The sequence below is a fragment of the Cebidichthys violaceus genome, unplaced genomic scaffold (genome assembly GCF_023349555.1).
Source record: "Cebidichthys violaceus isolate CVI_PGR_0920_01 unplaced genomic scaffold, fCebVio1.0.p SCAF_382, whole genome shotgun sequence".
NCBI classification, from domain to species: domain Eukaryota; kingdom Metazoa; phylum Chordata; class Actinopteri; order Perciformes; family Stichaeidae; genus Cebidichthys; species Cebidichthys violaceus.
In genome coordinates, this window is record NW_027176575.1 from 16,280 (window position 1) to 29,925 (window position 13,646).

General features: G+C 45.8%; 1 protein-coding gene across 1 annotated transcript; it reads left to right on the top strand.

Moving 5' to 3' along the window:
* The first annotated feature begins 1,606 nt into the window (after positions 1-1,606).
* Positions 1,607-12,726, top strand: hoxb9a (homeobox B9a). The gene is made up of 2 exons (XM_068726251.1): positions 1,607-2,285; positions 11,933-12,726. The coding sequence occupies exons 1-2, from the start codon at positions 1,676-1,678 to the stop codon at positions 12,166-12,168; spliced, it is 846 nt and encodes a 281-aa protein (XP_068582352.1). The 5' UTR covers positions 1,607-1,675; the 3' UTR covers positions 12,169-12,726.
* Positions 12,727-13,646: the final 920 nt, after the last annotated feature.

Here is a 13,646-nt window from a genome sequence, read left to right on the forward strand (position 1 = left end):
ACGGTGTTAGCCCGTGTACGCGACGCGGAGATTCGGATTTATAGCCCCAGGGAACCGGCAGCCTGCCGTCCCCCCGAAGAGCGCCGAGACTCCACGTCTGTGATAATTATAAAGAAATATAAAGACTTACAATCCCGGTGACTTTGATAAAGGTCAGCAGGGAGTCAGAAGTCTGGACTCACAGTCTGCCGCCGCTCTCCGGTCTCCTCATTAAAAAAAAAAAAGAAAAAAAAAAAAGCCCAGAGACGGATTTCATCCCTCAGAACTGCTGAGAGCGCATCATCGGTACAGCTCCATCGCGGAGCGGCAGAGCCAGGTCACCTACAAACACAGACAAACCCCCAGTCCACCCGCTCCTCCGCCGAGCTCTGCCCCCCGAGTTGTGTTTACTCTCCAGCAGCCTGACCGCTGAGTGAGAAGCGCCCGAGCCGGGTGGAGAGAGAGAGGCTGCATTCGCGTTTACACGACCACCACAGGCCATATATCAGCCCTGTAAAAACACAAAAAAACCAAAAGCAGCCGCCCTGATGTAGGATTTTATTATGGTATTAAACGGACTCCCCCTAAAAAAAAGTAGTTGAAGTAGTTTGCGCTGTAAAGACAAGGGGCATAACCGCGCGCAGGGCCCGAATTTAATGGCGCTCGTTAACAAAAATGACTGTTAATCTGCCAATAAAACAGTGTCGGGCGGCCCCGGCAGCTCGCTGCGAAACCTTCCAAGTATACTCACAGAGCGGCTAAATGATTAAACACACCTAGGTGTGACTTTTTTTTTCTTCTTCTCGTCTCGGGCAGAACATATCTGCGCCTTTAAGTGTAGGACTCTCGGCGCTTGCACGCTAATGGCGCTTTAAATGCGCACTCGCTGATGTTGAGATTGATTGGAGCGATTGCTCGCGTGCGCAATTCGGGCAGTGGTGGACGACGCGCGCCCGGCAATGCGCCCTCGTGCACCGGAATGCACGCGCATCTGTTTTGATTAGGTTGGGAAATAAATAAATAAATAAATGCATAAAAAATAATGGCGCCACTTATTTGTCAGCCATTGTCTCGCGCTCTGCGTCTCGCGCAAGCTTTCCAGACGAAGCATAATTGAACGGTTTGATGTAGTTCTGACTTTGACAGCAGCCGTAGATACGAACGAGATATACGGACGAACTGGTCATTTTGCATATTGCATATAAACAAGACAATTTATTTAGAGGGGGGGTGCAATCTATTAGATAGAGAGAGAAAGAGAGAGAGAAAGAAAGTGTGAGAGAGAGGGAGAAAAAGGGGGGCCCAGCGTGCAGGATTGATTTACGCTCCATTGACGCTTTATCAGGCTCGAAGAAAAAGTCCGGCCAATCAGTTTGCTCCTCGCGAACATACCCAACGAACCCCCGCGCGCGGTGCGAGGCTGTAGGCTGTGGCACTTTGTTTCGCTATAGTGAGCAAGTTGTTTGGAAGGAAAGGAAAGGGGGCTAGTGGAGGAGAGAGAGAGAGAGAGAGAGAGAGAGAGAGAGAGAGAGAGAGAGAGAGAGAGAGAGAGAGAGAGAGAGGAGGGGAGGGGAGGGGGCGAGCCAGCAAAGGACAGAAGAGAGAAAGAGAGAGGGGAACAGAAAAATCTCGTAATGTCTCTCTTCTTGTTCTCTGTTTAGTGAAACTCGCGGCGTTTCCCAGATAATGTCCGAGAATGTCCATTTCTGGGACTTTGAGCAACTATTACGTGGACTCCATCATAAGTCACGAGAGCGATGAACTCTCCAGCCCGGCTCGCTTCCCCGGCGTGCAGTACTCCGGCTCGAGCTCTGCCGCGGCCGCGGGCGGGAGGCAGCCCGGCGGCGCAGCGCACGCGGAGCATCCCCATCCCGACTCGTACCCGTCGTGCAGCTTCCAGCCGAAGCCCCCGGTCTTCTCGTCGTCCTGGAGCCCGTTCAGTCCGCACCACGGCGCCAGCGGCCTGCCCGCTGTCTACCACCCGTACATCCCGGCCCAGCACGTGCCCGCCGCGGACACACGGTACCTACGCTCGTGGCTGGACTGCGCGCCGCGCGGCTCCGAGTCCGTACCGGGGCACGGCCAGACGGGGCAGGTCAAGCTGGAGCCACAGCTCGGCCACCTCGGCGGGGAGATCGCGCCCAAAATCGGCGGACTGCACCAGCACGAGACCACCACGTACATCTTGGAGTCGGCGTCCACGGCGGCGCGCGAGCTGAGCCACCCGGCCGCCATCCCGAGAGCAGGGTTCGACGAGAATAAGGACATTTGCGAAGGGAGCGAGGACAAAGACGGCCCGGATCAAAGTAAGTTATTAAAGCAGGAAATAGCGCGCGAGAGAAGGAGAGAGAGCCGAGGGAGAGAGAGAGATTGTAAATGCTTTTAATGCCGCCATAAAACAAGAACAAAGAGCCGGAGAGCCAAAGTGCCCCATCCTTCTGCTCTCTAAGTTTACTGTGTTATTCAGCCCGTATCATCCCTGTGCAACCAGACGGATATATATAAACAAATATATATATATATATGCATACAAATATGTAGTTTTTTATGTGGCACCTACTTTCAATGTGCATGAATAACATGAACAACTTGCGATATAATTAAAACCAAACAAAATTGCAAAGTAGGCACAGCGCCTAACACTGGCTTTTGAGACAATCCAAACTTTGTATTGTATTGCATTACTGTCTTTATGCTTATTGCATCCATGTGGCAGTTTTAAAATAACTGAAAGTATGCTGAGCTTGTTGAATTACCTGGAACAGGTCCAATCAAACATGTGCATCCTTACAGCTTCACATGCGTGAGCTAAAAACAATATGTGTGTATTTGTAATACAGATGCTTGTGTGAAAAAGTTGAACAGGGTGCTTCTGAAGTGACAACAACAGTAAAGCGGTAATGGGATGATATAAACCGCTTGTAATCAGAGGATGCTAAAAAATTACTCAGTCAGATTTATTCTATAATTCAGTTCCAATCTGCTGCTCTTCTTCCTCAAACCCATTCGTCTGACACTAATTAGACAACGTTGCAGTCTTTGGGTGAGCTCTACCATGGTCTACGTTAGTCATTGCTCGGGGCATGCGCACTGCATGTCCTGTTTGAAAAATGGTTGGTGTTTTTTTTAGAATCGTCTTTTCTTCTTTTTATCGCAGGTGGATTGTGTAGGTCGGAGGTCTCTCTTAGTCTTTCATTGTGTGGCGTTTTTTTGTTTGTTTTGTTTTTCTCTACACAAGTGCGCGCGCGCACATGGGCTCGTGTGTGCGCTCCATTCCGTGTTTTTTAAAGCTCATCTTGTTGGTCTGACATGATCAGTTAACAAGCCCGACTGATCGGCAGTCCAGACTGTTAAGCAGAGCAGTCAGACATGCCTCCTGATCTTTACTGGCCCAGAGTCGGTCAGTGTGGACACATGAGCCGCAGAGCTTTTCACTGGACAGGTCGGATTATCTTTTATAGGTTAAAGTAACCAGTTGTGTGCTGTATTCTCTGTGTGCCACCTTTCCTGCTTTCCTTTTGGCATTCATTCTGCAAATCAAAGTTGCCATAGAGACACGCGCGCGCTCGTGGACTTATATAGTCATATTTCTGTTCAAAATGTCCCTATATGTAGCGTCACTCCTCTGTAGCGCCGAGCTGTAAACATAACAATACGGATAACCCATCTTATTGTCATCAGCCGCAAATATCATCATAAAAAAAAGGAGTCCAGCCGTCCATCATTGACACAAGCGGAAGAGCAGGCGACATTAGTTCTAAATAGAGCGGAGGCCTCATCACTCAGCCAGAAGCGCACGGGGGTTGGGGGGTTGGGGGGGGGGGGGGACCCCGCTTCACACCTGCAGTCGGGGCCAGTCAGGATGCGTCTCACGGCTCAGCGGCTCAGTGGCTTCTGGTGGGTTCAGTCTAGTTGGAGGAAAAGATGGAAATGCACTTTTGTCCATGTTTTCTTTTGCAAAATACAATCGCTTAAAGTCTTTTGTGAGTTTGTATCTGAAACATGTTGGCTTTTGTATTTCTTTTGTATCAACATGTTTAGAACAAATGAGCTTTTCATAGTTTGGATGAAATAATTGTTTTTGTTATATTTTCCAAAGTCCACATATGGCTTTTTTTTTTTTAGAAATGCAGGCATTGGAAGCTTTGCGCAAATGCATTTCTTTGAATATTTACTTCAATTAAAAAAATGATTCCAAATACTCCACACCATGCATGCACAACTGTTCTTGATGCTATTGGCTGCCGGTCACATGCGAGCTGCTGTTTTATTCATCTGCTCGCTCCGCAATTATAATGATAATAATAATATTTTACCTGTCATGGAATCGCAATCATCTTGATATAAAGCCGCGGAGGGTTTGTCCCTGTACAACACGGGGTTTGTTCTGTTTCTCTATCAGCGCTCGTCCCGCGCTACAACAACAACATTGAATCCGTCACGCGCTGGCGGGGTTGGCTCCCTGTGAAGCTGCGTTCCAAAAGCTTCTTGACTTATTTTGGGTGGGACTGGGGGGAAAAAAACGCTCCCTGGAAAGATTTTTTCATTTTCATATTTTATATTTTTTTTAAGCGAGGCTGGATGTGAACGGGCTCTGTTTCCCCTCCTCTAATCCCGCCGGATAAATCTAGTTTGATCCATGTGTCTGAGCGCGTGACCGTGTGCTCCGGTGTGCATGAGGGAGGAGAAGGGAGGCCTCCACCCTCGCATTGGCCTTTTTTCACAAATACTACACACACACACACACACACACACACACACACACACACACACACACACACACACACACACACTCAGCCACCTTATTACAGCATCTGAACATGCTATCCATCAGCGCAGGGAGCTGGTTAAGGGCTGGATGGAGCCCAGCAGCCTCCAGTCTGAATTATTAGACTTTCCACCAGTAACACTGTGTGCGTCCCAGTCTAGCTCGCTTGGTATAATGAAGGCTGGTCTGTAATGGATTCTAGTGTTCAAACAGGCAGCACTCAATTAGAGAAAGTTTCTCCCTGCCAGCGGCCTTTCTTGTGGTTTATCATTTTGTTTTTGTGTTGGTGTGCAGTGTGGCGGTGCGGCAGGTAGTGGGAGCTGCACCCACCAGCGAGTCCATTGTTCACATGGCAGCCATTTTAAACACTGTGGGTGCAAGCTGGGTTCCCTCAAATGCAAGCTAAACACATTCATACTTTAGCTTCACGGATCAACTGAATGGTTACTAATTTAGTGAGAAGAGGAAAAACGCTTGCGTTTTAAAAGGCGCCTCGGTTAGCGCAGCCTCGGGCCAGTAAGCTGCTGACACAAACACAGTCTGTGCACTTCTCTTCCGTGCAAATGTGATTTGCCACTTTCAATGAAATTTAGTCCGAAGCATCAACACATTATGCTTGTCGGTCTGATTTGTGTCTGGATGGGTTACTTCGTGCTGCAATGGCAGAATACTAGCGGCTTTTGGCTCTTTTGGTTGTGACAAGTTTTGTCACAACTTCAAAGGTGTATCTGCCAGCGTAGCTTAACTTTTGTGGCGGTTTTGTTTCGCGGTTTAAAGAATAGTTTGACATTTTGGGCTAAGAGTTAGATGAGAAGATGGATGTCTGTACAGTAAATATGAAGCTCAACACAAGCATACCTTAGCTTAGCACATGGCAGGAAACCGCTTACAAAAAAGTCTAACTATTCCTTTAGGGTATGCTAAAAGAACCCACTAGGGTGTCATTGAAGCTTTGGTCTTGGTTTTGCTTTGATAAAGTGTGTGGAGTAAAATATGTCTACAAAGCTTCCCCTTCACAAAAATAGTCACCGTGATGTGCCTAATATCTGTGTATGCATGTAGGACAAATAAAATGGTAACTTTTGGTGTTCTGAACATATGGGATGTTATCATCGTTGGCCGGGTCCTGTATGTTGGCACAGCACATATTCTGAACTCTAAGAAGTGGCCAGACCATGTTGAACTCTACAGGGGCCAAATTCCTCGGAGAGCTTTGACTTCACGGCAGAATTCTTGGAAGTCCTTGCCGTTATTGATGTTGAAGGAACGTTGGACAGACAGTTGGAGTTTCAGAAGCTCACTTACTTTGGTACCTCTTGTGTGTTGCCACGAAGGGGAAACATTCAAACAGAAAATAAGAAATGTAATGTAGTGCAAACATTTGAGGACACTGTGAAGGCTGAATTCTTAGATCCCCAACTTGTAAAAACGGGTCTAATATGTGCAAGTGTTTACCTGGCCTCTTTGACTCCAGCTGTACCTGGGAAACTTTTTTGCTCAAGGGATCTGAGCAGTGATTAGTGTCTGCGTCTTGGCACTGAGCTGCGGGACACATTTCCCTCCCTGGGTATTCCAAACGTCTGCCGTGTGAAGGCGGGAATCCGACCTCCTCAAAACATCTTATCCAGTCAAAGCCGGCATCCAGCTACAGATTCCCTTTGTGTTACTGGTGCTGGGCGGCCATCCAGAATAAACTACAAGATTACACTTCAGTCTTTGTGCTGCTGCTGCTGCTGCTGCCGGGCAGTGCGAGGAAAGTTATTACCCCCGAAGTTTATTAAGTTATAACGCCGGGTGAACAACCCCATTAATTGGCGTGTTGCTGTTGGTTGGCTGGGCGAGATGGGGGTGTAAGGGTTGGGGTTGGGCGGGGGGGGGGGGGGATAAAATACGACTTGTGGAAATGTAATAACGTGCCTTTGGGATATATGAGAGGTCAATTTCTGGAACTATTAGGGTGAAATTGCTAAGGGAGGGAGAAAGAGAGGGAGACGGGACGCGATATTAGTCTTCCAGCCGATTCGGTCACTGTTTCCGCGTGAGCGGCATTCATCATGGTGGACGCACACACACACACACACACACACACACACACACATACACACTGGCCTACAATTGAACACATCGTGCCGCGGGGGGCCACATCTTTACGGGATTATCAATCTTTTCGTCCACGTGCTCGTCCAAGTGACATCCAAGCCAACACATTGCTTCTGGATGTAGCCTATAAGAGGAACCTTCAAGTTAGGACTATCCACACTCACCCCCCCCTTACCCATATTCCTTCATTATATCCGTCATTGTCCTTACTGTCTCACAGCTTGGAGAAAAAAGACTATACCGTCCACCGACACCCCAACTCACCACCCTTCCTCCACCCCACAACCAGTTTGTCATCCTGGTTGACAGCCACGGTCGCGGCGCAGCTCCGAGGGTAATGGATGGTCCTGGAGGTGATTATACACCCGGGGAATGCAAAGCACCCACTTTACAGTGTGACAAAAGCGCCGCAGCCCCCGACCCCTCCACCCTCCTCTCACCTCTTTTATCAGGCATTATTTTGCCCTGAGATGAAATCGATCCTCTACATGCTGGCCGTGTTGGAGGGAATTGATTCCAGAGGGTATTAAGGACATATTTACTGATGATGGCCGCTAACTAACTTGGCTGGTGGGAATTTATATCCTGTCGGATCCACATAGGGACAGAGGCTGGGTGATGGCGTGTACATCCCTGGCAGCCATCTTGGCTTTGCGGTCTTGTTTCGAACCCAATGTCCTACAAAAAAGAATTGATGAAAAGTCAAGTCCCTGTTGGTCGATGCATTACTAAAATATCGTAGTGTTACCTAAGAATTACGAAATGTCAACTAGATGCCTTTATTCAACATGTACTCATAGAACGGTTTGCATGATACCTTAGGAAAAGATGTTTTCTTGTTTTTCGAGCATTTCCAGAGAATGTAACACCAGCGACCAGTATGTATGCACAAACCCCACAGTGTTTATGCAACAAAAGTACTTAATTAGGTTTAGGAAAAGCTCGTTCTTTGGCTTTATATGAGTAGGGAGGTGGCGTTACGTAAGTATGGAAGTTATGTAACAAATAAGTCAAAGTTTGGGGAAACATTTGGTTTGCAATAAGTCAATCCTCATAAAGCTGTTCGTATGACATCTTATTAAGTTACGCCTCATTTTTCATGTGTTTTTACTAAGAAAGTCAGATACCAGTGGCAATTTTTACTCATTACATGCATGCGGTATTTTGGAAATAAACTTCTGTCTTCACAGAAAACTACTCAGTAAGGTTTAGGCAACAACACTACTTGGTTAGGTTTAGGAAAAGATCGTCTTTTGAGTTCAAATAACCACGGGAAGTGTCGTTACTGAAGTTTGCAAGTTACGTTATGCAAATACATCGTTTACTTCTCGTTTCACTTAGGGAACGAAAAGTGTTTGTTTGCTGTTTGTTGGACCCATCCACCCGTCTTTATGCTTCATGATAACATACGAAATAAGTTGGTGGGATAATTACGAATTAGGGTTATTATTTTTCACAAGTATAGCTATGAATGTCCTGGCTCTAGATTATGCGGATTACATAGCTAATCACATCTGTTATATACAAATTGTTTTGGCGTTACTTTTCATATAACAGCCTGCTTTATTGCTACGATAAATATGAAAACAAATGTCCAGAGATATATGAGATTGTGTCGGTTCAAATTTGGTAGACAGAGAAGCTTATCTATCAGATGTTGGTGATGAATCAGATCTGGGATTTCCACTATTAACAAGCTGTTTTTGTTGTTTTAATATGTTCACAAGCTCAATCCAACCTGGAAGAGAGATGATGGACAGACATGCACTGCTAAGAAAGCTGATGCTTTGAAGAAGAACTGGTCAAGTTTGACATCTTAAGAATGTATTACATATTAAGTGTAAAGACTTAGATTTCCATCCCCGACTTTGCCTTGTTGTATTGATTCAAAGTGTCTTTGGCATGAGGACATCTTGAAGGCTCCAGCAGGACAAGCATCCTTGTACACAAAACCAGTAAATAGCATTTTGCCATGAGAATGTGTTGACCAAGTGAAAAGTATGACTTGGTCAACACATTTAAGAGTTTTTCCAAATTATTACAAATAAGTTCAAACTTTTGAATGGAAAAAATATTATATTTTTATGGAAACAATATTTTTTGTTTAGGATTAATACTTTTCACTTGTTTTCTCAACATTATGACTTTGTTTTATTTCATTTAGACTTTTTTTGTCCATTTCTTAAAGTCAAAATTTTCACTTTAATGTCCCATCACTTTTGTTTTAATAGGTATTCTTATGTTTCATTATTCCTAACTTTTCATTCCCTGTTTCTTTTTCAGGGGGTGTATGTTGGCATGTGTCAACCATTTAAAGGGGGAGGTGTGGTATCAGACATAAAGCCAACATTGCTCATGGGGACACACACAACAGCTCTGTGTTCACATCTGGGAGTTAAAAGAATCATTGTTACCAATGTCATATGCAGTTTTGTGAATTGCATTGGCTTCGTAACAAAGTTCTGTCACGGCATGAAAAACATCACCAGTGGAATTGACAGGCGAAGCCTCCACCCAACATAAGTTAGGAAAAAGAGCAGCTCCTCGGGGAGCGAGACGCATGATTTTTAATCTCCTCGCTTGGTGTCAAAAGGCGTTGAAGCTCCGGCTTCTCCTCATGACTTTTGTGAGTGATAAGATCATCCCTTCTGCCATCTCAGGCCAGAGAACTGAGGCTGCATTTTGGGAAAGAAAATCCCCTTTATAACCCCTTGCCCTGCAGACCTGGTGTGCTCCTGGCTGAAAGGATAAATCTCTTGTTTTTTTCCCCCCAGTTTGACAGCAACAATGAGAGGCTTTTAAGGCCCTGATGTTGCCCTCACTGATTTAGATGGAAGCTTATATTTCCAAATTCAGCCTGATGGCCAGACGGCATGTGTGCTGTGTTTCATTCAGCGTGACTTACACCACCTCTGGAAAGCTTTAGTGTCAGGAACTCAAGCCTAAACCAAGTTTTTTCACCAACAGTTCCAGAGCGGATATCCCTCTCCGAGACACAATTTGGGTTACGCACCAGACTTGGAATTGAACAGCCGAACTGAGACCGTAAAATTACAAAATGCACTGACAAAATGCAATGAAGAAACTCAGTGTGGCCTTGCTTTTGTAACACATTGCATTCCATTCTTAACTGCTCAGATTCAAACTTAAGACACAGCTGTACTCCTATTATAAGAAGGCAGAAACGTTAAGCGTTACCTGTCAGCATTTAGCTTGTTTTTAGCTTTTTTCAGACTCTAGCAAGTGGAAAACTATGGCTTGACTGCTGTGATTGAGTGGAGGAGAAGAGCCTTGGCCTAACCACAGGGAATGCTTGCTCATGGTTAAACGTTTTATTTAGAAGATGTAAAAGATGAAATTAACCAGAACCAGCCCTCACAATGTCCCTGGGTGTGTGTGGATAGTTGCTTCAAAATGTAAAAATCATGTTCTTTGCAGGTAAAAAAACAGAGTTATAAAGGGAGCTTCTCCTTTTGTCATGGTGGAGTTGCCATGAGACCGTCTCCAAGCTGCTTCATAGCTGAGATGCCTGGATGCTTTGCAGAAGGGAAGAGCAGATAGTGTTCAGCCCTAAACCAGACCCATGCGTCCCAAACATGAAGAGTTCTCCGCTAATTACATCGGTCTGAAAGCCATAAAGAAGGGTGGGGTGTCGGGAAGGGGGGGTGGTGGTGGTGGAGGAGTCATGGTGGCCTGGCAAAGATGAAAGGAAGAGAGACAGAGATGGAGAAGAAAAAAAAATCAAAGCAATAATTCATAACTTTATTTCTGTCGAAATTCCAATTTAGGAGCCTCCGCGTTTATGCATTGCAACATTGTTATTCACTTCTCAAACACACGATTCAACAATCTCAGTGCGCAGTTCTGATGCGGCAAAAAGTCATCAATCCTTTATTTTATCACTTTTAATTCCGCCGGTGTTGACAACGTCGCAGAGAATAAGACAATCTGCTTTTTAATAGTTAATTTATGGAGTTCGTTATGAGAAGAAGAAAAAAAGGTTGTTCGTGTCCAAAACAGGTTCAGTACGGTCTATTGTGTGACAGGCAAACCGAATGTGTGCAAGCTTAATGAAAGGCAAAGGCTGCACACAGGAAATATTTCCCTCAAATCCCATCAGGGGCCATAAATCTCCCGCCGTTTATTAATTTAGGAGCAATCAGAAGTGACGCAGTGACTGTGTGCTGAGCTACAATATGAACATCATTCTCACGCAAAAAAATAAAAATAAAAAAACAGTACAGTATTAATCCTGTAAAACAGATTTCCTGATGTGTTTTTGTTTGTTTGCTGTCATCACGCGGGGGGAATTTCGCCACATCGTTACAAAATATTAAACAGCCGAACGCGCGCACCGTGTTGCCTCCTGTTATCGTGATCAGAGTGTCTGATATTCATCCGCTGAAGGTCAACTACAAACAGCGGCCGTCAGAAACAAGTCAGACATCTCTCTTATATGTAATCACTGTGACTGAGACCGTGAACAAAGCAGCTATCCCATTGGCTGATTTCTAATCAGCAAATACATTTTGAATGCATTTTAGCTTAAGCTGTGAATGAAGGTGGTCTGAAGCTGTAATCAAGCAATACAAATACAAATACAAATATAAAATGATAAAACAATTAAAAAAAATAATAAATAAATAAAGCATTGTTGTTTTGATACTTTTTTCGCTTTACTTTATACAAATCTGTTATGGTGTTATGGTATATATGTGTTTTGTTCATATTTGTGCATCCGACTTTCCTCCTCGCGCATGCAAGCTGAACGTTGGATTCAGCTTGGCCGTCTGTCTTCCGCGTGGTGTCAAATAAAACAGCCGTGAGTCCACTTGTGTCAAATCCGCGCCCCTGTTGACTCCATAAACCGGGTTTACGAACCAGAGAAACAATTGCAGCGTCAAGTGATTTCGAGCAGAGCTTTTACGCACAGGGTTGTGTAACTTTTACGCGCGGAGAGATGTTGGTTTAATCGTTTAACGAGTGTTTACCTTTGCTGCTTTAATGTTCTGACCCCCCTCCAAAGACAGGTCTGGAGAGAGTCCCACTAACCGATCTCCCTTTCTTCCTCTTCTCTTCCTCCAGCCGACCCGTCGGCCAACTGGCTGCACGCGCGCTCCTCCAGGAAGAAGCGGTGCCCGTACACTAAATACCAGACGCTCGAGCTGGAGAAGGAGTTCCTGTTCAACATGTACCTCACGCGGGACAGGCGGCATGAGGTGGCACGCGCGCTCAACCTGACGGAGCGGCAGGTGAAGATCTGGTTCCAGAACCGGAGGATGAAGATGAAGAAACAGAGCAAGGACCAACCCAAGGACTAGACAGCGGGGAAATCACTCGGGCGCGCACATTCAGACGCACACGCACGCTCACACCATGTATCCAACATGAAGTATTTCTTATGTCTAGAACCCAGAATGGCCTTCCAAATAACTGTAAACACACACACACACACACACACACACACACACACACACACACACACACACACACACACACACACCTGCAATTTCCAATTTGTTTTAACCTTCAGGCGCAACCACGTGAGCTTCAGCCCCATCACACCGATCGATACAACTGATCGATGGCTTCATTGATCGCCAGCAGACGCCGTAACGTTAACACCGAAGTCTTAAGGACGCTACATCTGATGTTAGCAGGAGGCAGCGTTTTGAACTGTGGAATCATTTGAGTTGGCAGTCGTGGAGTATGATGCGTGAAAAAAACAAACTCACTGACCAACAGCGATTCTTCCCGGACCTCCTCTCCTCTAAATGGGTCGGACTCCATATACAGCTGTGGACTGGACCGTGTGCTTGAGGAACTGACAGCTCTTGTTTGTTCTTCATAGTTGTATAATCTTTAATTTAGGGCTTTGATGTTTGGCTACGTTATGAAAGGGGTGGAAGGGGGGAGGGGGGGGGGGGTGTAAGACATAGAGGTTTTTATTTTTTCTCAAGCACTACTCTTTCTTGTATTAGTTATTTATTGCTCCGTCGCTGACACCGGAGGCGCGCAGAAGGTGCTGAAACCGGGGTTTCACGTGGCCATTAATAAGCACGAGGAGCGGGGCGCGCACACACACACACACACACACACACACACACACACACACACACACAAATACATACACAGTGGTTATTATCTTGCTTCCTTCATTGCGGGCAGAATTTGATTAGAGAAGCGCCCGATGGTTGGCGTTGATACAAGCAGCGAGCCGCCATTTCTTTCCCGGTTGCTGGCATTAAGTAATGAGCAGACACCGAAAAGGGGGGGGGGGGGTGAAGTGGGAGTGATGGGGTGCCGGGAGGGTGTTAACCCGACTCAGCAACCGGGGATTCCGATTAGACTGCTGTCGATATGGTGGATCCGAGCCCTTCAGCTTGCTCGCCGGATACTTTATGCGCTGCGGCGGCGGCGGCGGCTCCTCCGAGGCCTTTTATCGGCTATCGATAGTCGTCCCCTCCGCTTCACATGAGCCCGGAGTCTATGTGAGAGGAGACATAGCACAAATCGCCATTTCTTTGTTTTGTAATCAAATGCATCCTTATCTAAATTAAGCCTCGGGCATCGGGACTTTGACGATAAATGCCTCCACATAGTTTTTGGTGGCTTCCTCTCAGATTCCTCGCACCACACACTCTCAAACAGCATTAAATACACAAGCTACAGCGCTACTTGATTAGATTGGCCAGTAAAAGTCACCCATGCATCCTAGTTTACAAGCTATTTAGATTGAAAAAAAAAGTTGTTCATTTCCGATTTCCTATAGTGCGCGCAAATGTTTGCATGAATCTTT

Bases quoted from the DNA above. Each gene is read 5' to 3' on its own strand.
- hoxb9a (XM_068726251.1), top strand. From the start codon at position 1,676: ATGTCCATTTCTGGGACTTTGAGCAACTATTACGTGGACTCCATCATA. The intron at 2,286-11,932 runs GTAAGTTATTAA...CTCTTCCTCCAG, and splicing joins CAAAGACGGCCCGGATCAAA to CCGACCCGTCGGCCAACTGG.